This window comes from Mus pahari, chromosome 15 (assembly GCF_900095145.1).
Source record: "Mus pahari chromosome 15, PAHARI_EIJ_v1.1, whole genome shotgun sequence".
Lineage (NCBI taxonomy): Eukaryota > Metazoa > Chordata > Mammalia > Rodentia > Muridae > Mus > Mus pahari.
Window position 1 is genome coordinate 41,401,454 of NC_034604.1, and position 16,974 is coordinate 41,418,427.

At 34.6% G+C, this 16,974-nt stretch overlaps 1 protein-coding gene across 2 annotated transcripts in view; it reads left to right on the forward strand.

Annotated features, from left to right (window-relative positions):
* The window catches only part of Ap3s1 (adaptor related protein complex 3 subunit sigma 1), a 38,539-nt gene extending 22,245 nt beyond the window's left edge, over positions 1-16,294 (forward strand). The window contains exons 4-7 of one of the 2 annotated variants that reach the window (XM_021214410.2): positions 4,978-5,049; positions 6,573-6,680; positions 9,626-9,666; positions 15,590-16,186. In XM_021214410.2, coding sequence (XP_021070069.1) covers positions 4,978-5,049; positions 6,573-6,680; positions 9,626-9,661 — 216 coding nt within the window. In that variant the 3' untranslated portion in view covers positions 9,662-9,666; positions 15,590-16,186. Of the gene's footprint in view, positions 1-4,977; positions 5,050-6,572; positions 6,681-9,625; positions 9,667-15,589 lie in introns of both variants that reach the window. The other variant, XM_021214408.2, reaches the window with a different exon arrangement.
* Positions 16,295-16,974: the final 680 nt, after the last annotated feature.

Below are 16,974 nucleotides of genomic sequence, written 5' to 3' on the forward strand. Positions count from 1 at the left end.
TCTGTATCCATTCCACTATTGAAGAACATCTGGGTTCTTTCCAGCTCCTGGCTATTATAAATAAGGCTGATATGAACATAGTGGAGCATGTGTCCTTATTACATGTTGGAGTATCCTCTGGTTATATGCCCAGGAGTGGTATAGCTGGGTCCTCAGGTAGTACTATGTCCACTTTTCTGAGGAACTTCCAGACTGATTTCCAGAGTGGTTGTACCAGCTTGCAATCCCACCAACAATGGAAGGGTGTTCTTGCTGTCACCTGAATTTTTGATCTTAGCCATCCTGACTGGTGTGAGGTGGAATCTCAGGGTTGTTGTTTTGATTTGCATTTCCCTGATGACTAAGGATGTTGAACATTTCTTTTAAGTGCTTCTCGGCCATTCAAGTTTCCTCAGTTGAGAATTCTCTCTTTAGCTCTGTTCCCCATTTTTTGATAGGGCTATTTGGTTCTCTGGAGTATAATTTCTTGAGTTCTTTGTATATATTGGATATTTAGTCTATTAGTCTATGTCTTTTATTGGGGAATTGACTCCATTGATGTTAAGAGATATTAAGGAATAGTGATTGTTGCTTCCTGTTATTTTTGTTGTTAGAGGTGAAATTATGTCTGTGTGGCTATCTTCTTTGGAGTTTGTTTAAAGAAGATTACTTTCTTGCTTTTTCTAGGGTGTAGTTTCCCTCCTTATGTTGGAGTTTTCCATCTATTATCCATTGTAGGGCTGGGTTTGTGGAGAGATATTGTGTAAGTTTGGTTTTGTCATGGAATATCTTGGTTTCTCCATCTATGGTAATTGAGAGTTTTGCTGGATATAGTAACCTGGGTTGGCATTTGTGTTCTCATAGGGTCTGGATGACACATCTGCCCAGGATCTTCTAGCTTTCATAGCCTCTGGTGAGAAGTCTGGTGTAATTCTGATAGGTCTGCCTTTATATGTTACTTGACCTTTTTCCCTTACTGCTTTTAATAATCTTTCTTTGTGCATTTTGTGTTTTAACTATTATGTGACAGGAGGGATTTCTTTTCTGGTCCAATCTATTTGGAGTTCTGTAAGCTTCTTGTATGTTTATGGGCATCTGTTTCTTTAGGTTAGGGAAGTTTTCTTCTATAATTTTGTTGAAGATATTTACTGGCCCTTTAAGTTGGAAATCTTCACTTTCTTCTATACCTATTATCCTTAGGTTTACTCTTCTCATTGTGTCCTGGATTTCCTGGATGTTTTGTATTAGGAGCTTTTTGCATTTTGCATTTTCTTTTTTGACTGTTGTGTCAATGTTTGTATGGTATCTTCTGCACCTGAAATTCTCTCTTCTATTTCTTGTATTCTGTTGGTGATGCTTGCATCTATGACTCCTATTCTCTTTCCTAGGTTTTCTTTCTTTAGAGTTGCCTCTTTTTGTGATTTCTTTATTGTTTCTAATTCCATTTTTAGATCCTGAATGGTTTTGTTCAATTCCTTCACCTGTTTGGTTGTGTATTCCTGTAATTCTTTGAGGGATTTTTGTGTTTCCTCTTTAAGGGCTTCTACCTGTTTATCTGTGTTCTCCTGTATTTCTTGAAGGGAGTTATTTATGTCCTTCTTAATGTCCTCTATCATCATCATGAGATGTAATTTTTTTTTTAACTCAGAATCTTGCTTTTCTGGTGTGTTGGGGTATCCAGGGCTTGCTGTGGTGGGAGAACTGGTTTCTGATGATGCCAAGTAGCCTTGGTTTCTGCTGCTTATGTTCTTGCACTTGCCTCTCGCCATCTGGTTATCCTTGGTGTTAGCTGGTCTTGCTGTCTCTGAATGTGACTTGTCCCTCCTGTAAATCTGTGTGTCAGCACTCCTGGGAGACCAGCTCTCTCCAAGAGGAATTTGGGTATGGACAGCTGTGGCACAGGGTCAGCTCTGGGGCGCAGACGGAAACCAGAAGGATCCTGTTCCCTGTTTACTGTGTCTTGATGACTCTGAGCGGGTCCTTGGGCCAGGAATTTGAGCAGAAATGATGGTCTCACCTGTGCTCAGAGGTCTGTCAGCACTCCTGAGAAACCAGCTCCCTCCCAGCAGGATTTGGGTATGCAGAGCTGTGGCACAGGGTCAGCTCCAGGTGCAGACGGAAACTGGAAGAAGGATCTAAACTTTATCATTTTAAAACAGTGAGACACAAGGGGGTGCTATTTACCATATCTCTTCTAAGTTTTGGCTTTTTAAAAACCATTCTCCTTGAGAAATTATAATAGGATAGTGCTTTTATTATTTGTGGTCCAGGTTAGAACCTCCATGGTCCTTTAAATAATTAAAAAAGTCCTTTTTTTGTACTTTTGCAGATAGTTTCATGCTAAATATGTAACTTGTGGGTTCTGGGTTTCTATTTATTTAAAATTTTCTAATTATATTAAGTAGTTTTTGCTGAATGAAAAGAAAATTGTCCAATAGCCATTTGAAAGAGGGTTTCAACCACACTTACTGTTTGAATCTTAAGAATTGTTTTCATAAACTAAGAACATGTAGTTATAATGAGCTCTTGTTGTTCATCTATTATACAAGATTTTCAGAGCTGATGCTTCCATCAAATATAAGAGGCACAATCTGTGCCCAAGTCAGATCTCACCACCTGTCCTCAGTAAGCCAATTACAGGTGCAAAGTAGAAAAGGGTTTCTTTTGTAAGGACATTGGCAAGAAGGACAAAGAGATGCCCTGAAGGACAAAGGATGTGTGTATCTAAGCAGTTCTAGTCAAGGTGTGGTCCTGCCACTGTTAGCCCATTCTTATCTGGACTTCAGTCTCCTTCTGAAAGGTAGTTTCATTAGCTGTTAGAATTAGGCGGTCTCTTTTTGGGAGACTCCCCAATCTGGCTGGTGCCTTTTCTCTCTCTGAACATGAGATCACTAGGGGAAATTATCATCTCTTTGGGGTTCATTGTTTCAATAATCTGATAGATTGAGAAATACAAAGTTTCTCTTTAGAATATCCTCTTCTCTGCCAGGCCAGTTAGCATGTGGTTAAGTTAAAAAGAAAAATCACACAGTCTTGGCAACTGCAGCAGGTATTTATCTTGTCTTATTTCTATATCAGTTCTTACAGGCAGAATTAGATTATTCCATTACTCTGTTAATTTTAGAATCATCCCGTGTTTATACATCTATCCCAGGTACACAATATTGGCTGTCATTTGTTAGCTGGAGTTTGATAACCGTGCCCTGAATATTCCAGTCAAGCAGTTTAACTAAATCTTTCCAATAATCCAGAAAGTGAGTAGTCCTATTATCACCTTACAGTTCTGAGACTAGAAAGAAGTTAAATGATGCTGAGGGCCCTAAAGCTGGATAGCAGCAGAATAAAAAGTTGAAGCGAAACCTTAATGATTTCAAAGCTTAGTTTTCACTACATCATACTGCTTGTATGGGCAGTCTGTTTTACGCCATTGTAGTTCTCCATTGGCACGCATAGTGGTCTTAGAAACTTGGTCTTCTTTTACCCAACATTACCTGCACATTAAGTAGGTTCTTCCAATCTTTTGTAAGAACAAGCAAGTGAAGGGAAGCTGTTTGTATGTCATCCTCACCAACATAGTTACTCTTTTGGTACTAAAAACAGGATGACTACAGCATGTCAGTTAAAACCACAGAACTAAGGTAGGCGTAAGCATGCCAGGCCATTGAAGATGTGCTTTTGAGTCATAAGTCTACTAAGGATTTAGGATTGGGGAGTCTTAAGAAAACCAGGTCCAGATACATGTGATTTAAAAGTATTTTTGTTTTCTCCTGGGAAATAGTTTTCCTGTCTTTGTTGTAGGTAATGTTTTCTTAAATTGAAACCTGCCAACAACAAACTGTAAAAGGAAAAAAAAATCAGAAAAATCAGACTTTATGGTAAAAACTATCAGGAGGGTGAATAGCAAGTCATTATGTACACATACATACACACAACTCAAATAAATCATACTCATGTGAGTAGAGGAAATTGTGTTTAAACTAGATTTTAAAGAATGAGCAAATGTTCTATGAGAGAAAAGCAGAGGGTAGTCCTGCTAGTAGAAATAGCACCCAGCTTGCTCTGTAAGATGTGTCACACTGTGGGTCTATTTGAATTGCATGTGGCTGACCTTGGTTTTGTTAAAGATCCCTAGGGAAAAAAGCAGGTGTGGCCCTAAATTATATTTTTAACACAGACTGATAATCTGCTCAGATTGATAAGGTAAGGCCCAATTACTCTATGTGTTTCAAACCACTTATCAGACAGAATATTCTAAAAAGTCAGAACTTAGTTCTTAGGAGCTGACCAAAGGCAAGTCCTGAAAACAGGTCATTTTAGGTATTTGTGTTTAGAGTTTGAACCTGTGCCTACTGAGGTAACTTCATAAGGCATACAAATTATTCAAACTCAGTTGAGTCTGATAATGAGGTCTTGTTCTTTCTCTAATATCTAGTGATCATTTACAGTAATTTCCTAGTTAAAAATAACTGGCCACGCAGGGCGTGGTAGTGCAGGCCTTTAATCCCAGCACTCAAGAGGCAGTCAGATTTCTGAGTTCGAGGCCAGCCTGGTCTACAGAGTGAGTTCCAGGACAGCCATGGCTATACAGAGAAACTCTGTCTTGAAAAAACAAAAAAAAAACAACCAAAAAAAACCCAAAAAAATACGGCCACATTAGATGTGAAAGAAACTTTGACTCTGTGTCCATTAAAACTATCTAATAAGCTTTTATCCAAACTCTTTCCTGAAGAGGCCTTATGTGAATGTTTAAGTGAGTTTTTAAAATTATAAATAATGGTGCTGATGATATTTAATTTTAGTAATTGTGAGAAGTTTGTTTGATATACCAAAATATAATTTACTGGAAAGTAACATGTTTTTATTACAGTTTTGATTGTTCAAAAGGAGGTTCTGATAATACAAGTTTTTATATAATAAGGATTGCCTGCCTTATAGATAATAAGTTTGAATGCATTTATCTACTTTTCAAAAATATCTTTTTCTTTTCCTTTTTCATAGGTATTTGTGGAAACATTAGACAAATGTTTTGAAAATGTTTGTGAACTGGATTTAATATTCCATGTAGACAAGGTACTGTTTTGTTTTCTCTATTGTCAACTATTTTACTTTTTTTTTTAGAGAAACATTAATTTGCATTTGTCAGCGTAAAATGGCATTTAATGAGTAATACTTTTTATCCTGATTAGTTATTTTTCCCATGAATCAGGCCACTGTGCTTGCAGGACAATAGTAAGACTGTGTGTGCCCTAGAAGAGTTCATATCTAGAAGAGGAAATAGTATGGACATAGTATTGGTAGAAACATTGTTGCCTCTGCCTAGGGGTCTGTGAGTGGAGGAAATCATATTTAAACTGGGTTATAAAAATGAATAAAAGTTCTATGAACAGAAAAGGAGACTAGAAAAGCAGAGAAACAGTGGCAGAAATTGAATACAGGCTGTTCTGTAAAGAGGGCTTGGTTTTGATCAAGAGGGCTGATTTTGAAGATGAGCTGTTACTGCCTTAAATTTTGGACTTTATTCTGAAGCAGTTTACTATTTTAAGCAACTTTCCCTTGGCAGTGTTGTTTTGTTTTTATGTGTTTGGTGGAAGACTTCTTTTTCCTGCAGCCTAGACATTAGGTCTGTAGACATTGAGATGTAAAGCAAGTGAATTAAGAGCTTGTTGAAATAGTCAAAAGGAAATTCCCACCAAGGGAAGCTAAAGAAACATTTGGTCAGAGTTAATAGCTATTAAAAGCCGAGAAAAAAATTTCAAGGTTTAACCAGGTTGTGTGTGTGTGTGTGTGTGTGTGTGTGTGTGTGTGTCTGTCTATCTGTGTGTCTGTGTGTGTATGTGTGTGTGTGTGTCTGTGTGTGTGTGTGTGTGTGTGTGCGTCTCTGTGTGTGTTTCTGTGTGTCTGTGTGTGTCTTTCTGGGTGTGTCTAGTGTTTTGTCTGCATGTATGTATGTGTACTATATGCATATGTGCTGCCTGCAGAAGCCAGAAGAGGGTATCTGACTGAATCTCCCAGAACTGAAGTTGCAGACAGATGTGAGGTGACATTTGGGGTGCTGGGGATTGATCCTGGGACCTCCAAGAGAGCAGCCAGTACTCTTAATCTCTGCCCATGTCTCTAACCCCTGTTGTTATTTCTGAGAATAAGTTGATTTACACCCTGGACAGAATGGAGTGAAACATTCATTCAATCATATGTTTATTTGTGAATTTTTTTCAACAATTATGAATTGTTTATTTCTTTGGGTTTTCCACTTAATGCTTATGGACCAAAATTGACTGCAGGTGAATAAGGAAGTGATAATACAGATGAGAGAGAATTCTGTAACAAATATTTATCACTTATTTCAGTCACTTTTATAGAATGTTCTAGTCAGTCCTTTCAGTAATCTTGTGGAGAATTAATATTATCTCTGTTTTCAACTCATTACACTTAAGACCTATGTGGGCTGTGTAATTGTCTGAAGTTTATAGTACTGATGAAAGTGGACTTTGAGCTTTTATTACAAATTATTTCACTAGTTTTTAAAACAAAAATTACTGAAACAAAGAAACTTTTTGCAGTGACTTGTCTGTTTATATTAATTTTTCTTTTAGGTTCATAATATTCTTGCAGAAATGGTGATGGGGGGAATGGTATTGGAGACCAACATGAATGAGATTGTCACACAAATTGATGCACAAAATAAACTGGAGAAATCTGAGGTAAGATGGGAGAATGCTCAGTTAGTGAGGGCTCTGAGCATGACCATGAGCTATCTCTATGTATGACTTTGTAGCTCTCACTGCTTCTCCTTCAGTATATCTACCCTTAGCAGCTGGAGTGCCCGTTTCAGAAAATGAGTATGCACATTTTAGTATGTCAAAATGTCCCAAGACTGCTAATCTCCAAATAGCTTTTGTATTTCTTTAACCACAGTCATAGCTTCCTAAAAATATGGTTTTAAACTGTTTCTGGAGGGGGAAAGGAGAGGAAGTAGGAATTCTGAGGAATCCATGTTTTGTAATAGGTGTTTGGTCAAACTGCATAGTGAGACAAGGAGATTGAGTACCTTAATCTTTTTTAGATCCTTCCCAAAGGTCAATAACAGCTTGTTACATTCCATAGTTTATACACTAACAGATATTTTACTGTTTTCTATAATGGAAACATGTTTGTGGCTAATTCTGTGCTGTGAGATTCAGCCTCAGAATAGGTTGAGTAAGGCTATTTGCACTTCACGCTAGAACTTGAGTCACTTCTCCCAAGAGCTCGGCTTCAGATCAGCCAGCCACAGGTGCTGCATCTGGACTCTTTAAGCTCACATTATCTTGGTGACTGCTGCTTAGGGCACAGGTTTAGAAATATGTTCGGTCTTGATACCTTATTCAGTATTATAATTATTTGATGACATTCTTTTATTATTTGAGACAGAGTCTTACTGTATTGTCCTGGCTAGCCTGCATTCACAGAGCTCCACCTGTTTCTGTCTTCTGGGTAATGGGATTTCAAAACATGTATTACCATACCCAGCCCTTAAGGGTACTCTTACATTTAATAACTCAGATTAGAAATAAAACAAAACAACAACAAATACATTCACATGATTATTAGTGGAAGTTCAGATACTTGGTCAGTTTCAAGTCAATATAAGTCAGTAAAAGGAGTAGGGTGACTGCACTAAATTAATTTACAACAGGTGAGTTCTGAAAATATCTTGTTCATATTTAAAGTTCAGTTTGATATACTTTTATAATCATTTTAATTGAAGAAAATGCAGGATATGAGCCAGAAAAAGTTGAAGCTCCTTATAAAAACACTTTCCTGTGTTTTAAAATAAAAGTACCTTCCATTTCTCTTTATCTCCCTTTGCCATCCCTATTAGTTTCCAAAGGAGATGCTTGTGATGGGGATGAAGAGCTTAAGGACAGGACTCATAAAGTAACTGTGTATCATATATGTTCTACCACCTGTTTTTACATTACTGACTTTTGAAAGCAGAAAATATGCAGTATATTATTAAAGAAAGTTTTGTGCTAGATCAAGGAAAAGAATAGTGTTATTCAGCATATTTATTTGTAACATTCAGTACAGTAAAAGAAAAACTATTAGCAACTTGAATTTATCATTTAAAATTTTTAAATGTTGACTTGAAATGTATGCAAATTTTTCAGCATTGCTTCACAAAACTACATAAACACAGTGTTTAAATGCCAAGACCATAGTAACATAATGCCTCAGTGGTTGGTCTAAAATATAGGGTTTGTTTGTGAACTCTGTAATCTGTAAACACACACTAGTCACATGACTGGTTTTTCACATTTTAGGGACTCATTACTTAGTAGTGATGGTCCCTCCTTTCCTCCTCTTTTTTTCCTTTCTTCCTTTCTTTTCTTTCCTTTTCTTTTATTTCTTCTGTTTCCTTTTGCTCTATATAATGTTTTGAATCATATTTGTAAAAGTAATGAGTAAGAAGTCAATTTTGGGTCTTTGGTTTTTAATTTTTGAGTAGACTATATTAATAAGACAGTTTTTTTTACTTACGGAGAGTAGCAAGATGCTGAATTTACATTTTTGTTGGGAATGCTATAGTTGTAAAATTATTATGCAAAAACATTCTTTCACAGGAATACTCTTGTTTATAGTTTAGAATATTGATGAATGCTTCTAATGGTCATCCACTGGCCATGTTTTAATATATATAAAATCAGCTGATATCTTCTGTCAGATTAGTATTTTTCTATGTGCATGAACCACCAAATTACATTACATCCTATTTCTCGAAATAGTGTTAATAAATTTATTGACTTCGTTGTCATTAACTTAGCTATATTTTCAATGTTTGGAAGGCCACACACTAAAATTCAAGTCTTAATATTTTCATATTCAAGTCTTCAAGAATTCAAGTCTTTAAGTTTTTTAGTTAACTTCAGGTTAACTAACCAGCCAGGTGGCTCCACAGACTGATCCAAAATTATTTGAGAGTAAAGTATTAATTTCTTAGTAAATTCCAGTTAAATTATCATAAAGAAAAATAATAAGGAAGACATAACTAAAATTCTGATTGGTAAAAAGAACTGATCATATTTTTTAAATACTTATGAACTATTTTAGGATTATTCTCTAGCTTTTGAAAAATCTCCCTGAATTTAATTAATTTATGGCTTTTTAAAGTATGAATTTATTTAGGTTACCTATTTTAATAATGAAATATGGTGACTATTTTAATAATTAAATATGGTGACTTTGAGGCAGTGAGTTTGCAGTGATGGAAGAAAGTGACCAGTTTCCTAGCGTCTAGACAGGTAGAAGGACAGGTCTGCCCCGTCCTGAAGGAGGAGAGAGGCAAAGACATGCAGTGCATTTTCATCTATTGTGATTTGATAGAAAAAAGTGGTTTACTGTTTCTTTGGGATTTGGGGAAAGGGGGATTAAGCTGGGAGGTTGGTGGGGTTTCGGGAAGCTTGAGGGTCACCCAGTAATCTGCCAGGGAATAAAAGGAATTCTGGGGGTGGTAAGGGGATGGGGTGGAGACTTGTTGGAATTATGTATTTCATGTTACTCTTAAGGGGATAAATGGATCTGAATCCAGTTACTACTTTTTAAGTCAGTCCTCCTTTTTCCTGAACATCCTGATCTTTCTAGCTCTTTCCATTCTTCTCTCTTGCAGACCTTTATCTTTCAGTCTCCCAGACAGGACAGGTAGACAAGGTATTGCTGACTTTGAGAAAACGTACTTAACAAAGGGAAAGCAAAATGATGTCGAAGGCAATTACTTTTTAGGCCAGACTCAAAAATTCTTTGTGTTAATAAACCCATATAGTCCCTGTAGCCTATTTTCCATTCTAGTTTCTCCTTGTAGTTTCTCCATCTTTTATTGGACGTAGTGTATTTTACTAGTATATCATTGGCGTCATGTTTGTTCTGTTTTGTCTGCCTGCATTGTAAGAGGAAATTTTTAATTATTTTGTTTTTTATAAAAATATGGTCATTTAATTTAAAAATGACATTTGTAGAAATGATAATTTACTGTACATACAAAAAGTTAATTATGAGCATCCCCTTAACAGAACCAATCTCATTTTAACTCTGGCAATTTATATAGAGATATGCCTGTATTTTTTTAAAAAATTTTTCTACATTAAGGTTCCAACATAAAATTCCCTGCTGGGTCTTGGAAGCTGTGAATTTGAAAACCAAACGCTGAGCCTTTTGAGTTTTCCATAAAAGTGGGAAACAGTGACGGTTTAGAATAATAACTGTTAAATAATTAAAATCTCTTTCCTTGTAAAATGGTTTTCAGTTCCAAAATCTTAACAGAATTGTTTTTACAGTTTTGACCTACAGGTGCATAGTAACACTGGCTAACAAGAAGATTTAACTTTTAAAAGATGAATGGGATCTAAAACTAAAATTATATATACCAAAATTCCAAACACATTGTGTTTATAAAGTTTATTGGAAAGTATTGGAAAATTTTTAAATAAACTCCTAGGTTTACCAAACTATTTTTTCTTGTTTATGCTAAACATAAACACACCCACAACACCCCCCATCCACTTACCTTAAAACATACAAACAAACACACATACCTTTGATTGTTTCATAAATTAGCAGTGAATTGCTGTTTAAAAAAACTTTATGGTGGTGATGATGATGAGCACTTTTTTGTTTGCTTTTTTAATAAAATCATTTTTGGAAAAAATAATTAAGATGGCTATAAACTTCTGATTGAAAATTTCCAAATCAAAATAATTTACTGAGTGGAGACAAATCAAAATAATTTACTCTATGGGAGATAAAGTGCTCTATAAGCTAACAGTTGTTACCTGTCCTGACTGACTAGAAAAATCTTCCTGAAAGTCTGGCACAGTTCTTTAGCCATGACATTACTAGTCAGGATGGGCTTGAGAAGTGGTGATGAATAGTAATAGATTTATAGTAATTAGTATAGTTTATATCTTATTCTGAGATCGCAGGTTATTTTTAGTAGTTCAGATGCAACCTTTGGTCCCTGTATCTAATGACCTCTTCCCCTCATTGGTTGAGATCACCAGCAGTTTCTATGTTCCAGTAATTACTTGTAGTAAAGTATTTTCTAGTAAAAGAGACAATAACCACTTAGGTCTTTTAACTTTTATCCCTAAAACTAGAAATTGAGTTTAAAGAAATTAAATATCTCTTTCAGAAGAGCAGAAGATAGAAATATGGGAAGGTTGGCACATGAGTTGATACTTTTCCATTAACTTGATAGGAACATTTATGTAGTATTTTTACAAAATTATTCTGAGGACCCCTGAGGTCATGTGCTGTGCTCAGAACTACCTATAATCAGCTCATGAATGGTATTAGTCTGCTGTATTTATTTCACTCAAGCAGATTCTCTGTCACATATTGAAACTGTGGGGCCAGGCGTGGTGGCACACACCTTTATTCCCAGTACTTGTGCAGCAGAAGCAAGCAGAGTTCAAAGCCAATTTGCTTTTCATAGAGATCTACCAGCCAGCCAGCGTTACTTAAAGAAACAGAACGAGAGTGGGTGGGGGGGAGGGAGAGAGGAAAATTAAAATTGAAATTGAAGATGATATATAAATTTATTTTTTTAGGGTTTAAAAGCTTTTGAAAATTTGCTAAAATTGTTTATAAAGTACTACAGGTCAGGCTCACTAGATTGTCCTCAGAATGTCTAATGTGTTTGTAACTGATTTTAAGCACTGCCTTCGAAGCAAGAAACAAGCCTGTTTTGTCTTGCTTGTTTTTTGTTTTGTTTTTTTGAGACCTAGTTTGGCAGTATAGCTCAGGCTGAGTTTTAATTGAGTTCTGGGATTACATGTGTGTGCCACTGTGCCCTGCAAGAACAAGGCTATATAAATTCCCATATTAAAAGTTAATCTGCCTCACATTCAAAAATTAAAAGATTTGGGATTTTCTGTTTTACTAAAAAAAATTAATGTTAATTACATTTAATTAATTAATAATGTCATTATTTTGTTAATGATTTTGACTCTGAAACCATTTAATATTATGTTTATTAATGTTGGTCTTTTTGATTTGGCTGTTAGTTCAAAATTACGAATGTTCATATAGCAGTTTCTAGAAGAAAGGTTAAAGAAAGACTTCAGTTTGTATAGATTATTCCAACTACCATCTTACAATGCTATATTTCAAGCTTGAAGAAAATACTTCAAGGTGGTAGGATGGTATTTTATACATTATGAAATAAGTACATAAACTATTAATTTCTGTTTCCCTTCAAGAAAATTGATTACTGCATGAGGAAAGGGAAATTTTCAGGTTCTTTCAAATATATTTTAGCAATGCTGCTTTTTCAGTTTTGCTTGCACATATTTTGTTTATTTTTGGGTCTGGCAATTTAAAAACAAAACCAAAACCAAATCATATCCATCCATTACTATCTTCGTGATTCAGGTGCTTGAAATTCCCAAGAGTATGTCTGTACAAGTCTTCTATCTGTTTGGCCTCATTTTGGTATACCTGCAGACTTCATTTTGTTTTCTTTCTCTTAATTCTGTTAATTTATTTAACCTCATGGGAGAGAAAACATGGCCATTCTTTTCTCTGTGGTACTTCATTCTTTCATCCAGTTCATACTCTTAGCTGCTTTGGATTCATAGATTTGTTTTTGTTAGTGGAGTGGCCGCTGCTTAGCTGCCGTGGTAGTGCGCTAGTGTAACAGATGGAAACAAGTTATTTCTCCAGTAGAATTTCATTCTTCTTATTTTTGCTTTGTGTTCACTATGCAATCTTAAATCTTTACCAGCAATACTGTAGTGTCAAGAATAGCTTATATTTTACATTTTAAAATTATATATACTACTAAAAATTTAGATGAACTTAATTTCTGTAAATGTTGCTGTTGGAAAAGTCCTTAGTAAAGGTTACCAATTTGCTTTGAGTACATCTTCAAAAAGAGCTGAGCCACGATGGAAATTACTGTCATCTGTGTCAGAAAACTGATTTCCTAATGGGAAATTACCTTTTCCATATTTTATGTTTTAGTAAAACTGTTTCAGACTTACAGTCAAGGATGTCTGAAAATGAAATTTATTTTCTGTTTTGGTGTTATATGAGTAACACAGTCTTTTGGTTTAAGTCATAATATATCTTCAAACATCTATAATCCATGAAAGCTTTATGAAGTAATTAGTAGGCCCATTTTTTTTTTAATTTACATTCTGCAGAATCTGATCTCTTTGAATATTAGAGTAACTAAAATATATATTTCATTATTTATTACCATTTACTTTCCTAATATACCTAGTACACAAAAGCATTGAACATGCTTGAGAAATAATTTGATTCTGCTAATTCATCTGCGTGTTCTAAATAGTTCCCATCCTCTGCATGTCTATGGCTTGCTGCATATGTTTAGAAGAGGTCTAGATTGTTGCACTTAGAAACTCCTGGTTTTGCTTAGCACTATGTGGCATATAAATGCCATTGACATCAGTTTCTATGGTGACTTTGTGTATTTTAATTAGTAGCTAAGAAACTATCTTTGGTCACAGAAACAGTTTAATGAAATCTTAACAGGATGTTTTTCTTTTTCTTTGCCTGAGCTTAGCTATACACATGGTATTATAGAAAACAAGGCTTCACCATAGTGAAAATAGGGCTCCTGTATACAAAGGTAAACTATAAAATGAGCAAAATAAGACACATCCTTTTACAATAATAAAATCTTTTAATAATTGATACCTTTAAAAAATATTTACATTCAATTTTCCATTGTTAATTTTTCATACGTAATCCCCTTGTGGGAATTTCACACTAAAATAGTGGCAAATTGGTCTGGCAATTTGAAAATTTCCCAAGTCCTTTGCCTGGAAAAATTACGATAGTTTCAGATGCCTACAACTTTGAAGTAATTTCTGTTCCCTTGCAGACAACATGTTCTTGGGATAAGAAAACTTACAGGGTGGTAACCATATTTGAACTGAATTATTTGATCCCACCCAAGTCATTCTAAATTTTGATAGCTAGGACTTTTACTTGAAATTATCAAGTTAAAGATCCTTTTGAATAGGATATGTATTCAGTTATATTATTCTGAAGATGTGATATTTAGTTGTATTTTTAACATCTTTGGGAGAGGGTGGGAAGGAAGAGGTGTAAACTTCATTGTTTCAGGTAGGTACAAATGAAGTCAGTCAAAGTTTCAATCTTGCTTCAAAAACAACCTTCATTAAGTTACAGAAATTGAATTATCCCACCCTATCTGGACTTGGGTGTGGAACTTTCATCCATCGTCACCCATATCGTTGCCTGCAATTATTATACAATTTTATTAATTTTTCTATTTCCAATCCTAAATTGATAATCCATGGCTTTTATTTTATTGCTTAACAATGTTTGTATCCTTTATTCAGCAAATAGTTTACACTGGCCTATTTTGTATCAGTCAAGATTTTTCTCAGGTAACAACAGCTTTATTATTATTATTATTTTAATTAAGAGAGGTAGGATTACAGAAGACAAAAACTTAAATTATGAAAAGGGACTTTAAAACTATTGCTTCTAATTTTATGGGTATTTTCTTTTCATATATATATATATATATATATATATATATATATATATATGTGTATTTGTTTTGTGTAAAACAATGTCATCGAATTCAGATGTATTTGTTGGCTTTTGCTTTTTATATAGTCTGGATTTTTAAAAAACAATGAAATCTTATTGGTGTATGTTAAATCTTGACAATGAAGCCTATTAATAAAATTCAAAAGTTATATATATTCATTTAAAGCTTAGTTTTTGTCAAATTATTTGACAAATTACAAATGTTCCTACTAGAGGAAGCCAAGTGTTATGAGCTAATGGTGATAACTATAAATTTAAAATTCATTTCTTTACATATACTATTCTTTCTCCAAGTTTGTGTGGTTGAAACTTGACTTGTGTCATTGAGTTTACTTCAGATGACAAAGCATGTTTAATCATTAGATTTCCACTAATGAGTTGCTCAAAAGAGTCTCCATGCAGTTTCAGCTTTGGGCAAAATTGTTCTTTTTAGACTAAGGCTTCCCTAAAGGTGTGATTTTTATTTTTTAATTTAGTGTATTAGACCTTTCTTTAGAAAAGTTTGGAAGAGCCCTCATAGTATTAAAGCCAATTTCATTGTTTTGAAATGTAAGGGGAACCCGGAATGAAGAAACTAAATAACTACTATTACTTTTATTTTACAAACATATATTGATGATAATTTCCATTTTAAAATAAAAAATAAATTTGTCATGCTTGATTAGGGCATTTTAATAAGGAAACTAATAATAATCATTCTTCAAAACTCATCACTATTAAAATTGTAGCTAAAAATTTAGGTTTTATGTGAACATTGTGTGTGGTATCTGGATAGCACACATAACTCGTACTTAAATCTTTCTTTACATTGTTATTGCATGTATTCACTGTATTTTCTAATGTGTCAACTGTTTTTCTTTATAGATTAGTATTTCAAAGTAACCATCTCATACTGATTCAAACTACCATCTGCTCTAAGCTTGTTATGTGAAACCCTTTATCATTGTCTCCCATTGCTAAGTTTGTCTGTAATGAGCTGCACCTGAGTTGTACATTTTCTTTTTCTTTTATTTGCTTCCGTATACAGGCTGGCTTAGCAGGAGCTCCAGCCCGTGCTGTATCAGCTGTAAAGAATATGAATCTTCCTGAGATCCCAAGAAATATTAACATTGGTGACATCAGTATAAAAGTGCCAAACCTGCCCTCTTTTAAATAAATATTAAAAAGGCCACTCCCAGGTAAAACCCAGAGGGAACGTCATCTAAGTTTACCATGCAGTTGTTTACCAAAAATAGAGGAGGAGAGTCTTAACTTTGCTCTTGGATTAAGTCAAGGTACTGTATAGAAGCTGCATAAAATCAGTATGGAAGTTCAATGTTGCTTTTCTTGCTCAGTGATTTTAAAGAAATTGACTAGTTCCCGTGTGATTTATTTTTTTCTTTTCTAAATTGCATTCCTATGCCCACATAAAGGCATGCCTCTATATATTGGCTATTACAGTATTTAAAAAAGTGAGATGTTTCTTTATGTACAACCCAAGATGTTGATGTTTTGTATGGATCCCAAGTGCAGCAATCTGTAATTCTTTCTGCTGTTTGTCACAATTGTTATTTAAAGAACCAAGTATGTATTGCATGAAAACATGACCTTTTCTTTAGTTTAAATAAACTCCAAGGTAACTGGACTTCTAAAGTACCTTTCTGCTTTGCTTGGTATCTACTTTAGCAATAACTTTTTTTTTACAACCTTCTGATTCAACAAAGTAAATAAAAGTATATTTTCCCACTGTTAAGCAACTGTCAGTGTTGACTTTTTCAACTCATACTCATGTTTTTACTTGTCAGGGGCTCACTGAATCACAGAAACTGCGCTGTCAAAGAGGAAGTGCTGTGTCTCAGGGTGTTTATTCTGTATGATGAAACTTACAGTGGGAGATGGTGGGTCTTTTTCAAAAGTGTTGAAGATATGTTTTGTTTTTCTATAAATATCCTTGCCTTAAACTCTTTGCCTCCCATTCTTGCCCAGATGATGAACAGTGATGTCAGCAGATCGCTGTTTGTGAAGGTTGCACAAAGTGTTACAAAGCCACAGCTAAGCTAACTGTTGGTCTTGATTGGTTGGCTTTGCCTCTTAAATTCTGGCACATGATGTAAGTTCTTGTTGGCACATAATTTCACACATGCTTTTCCTTGAGGAACTAAGGGTTCCTCCCCTAGCTAGACCATGGTCTCCGTATAGTTCTCTTTCCAAACACGGTTTCTTTGAAGCACTTCTCCAGATTCGTTTTATATATAAATTTTACTCTAAGAATTCTGTAAGGAAAAAAATATCACTTTTTTTTCAAGCTTTGTCTCATTTATTTCACCGTTTTAAGCAATAAAATAAAAAAATGTTATTAATAGAGGTTTTTTTTTCCCCTTACACTGAATCATATTTATTTCTATGTGGAATCACAGACTTTATCATATTGAG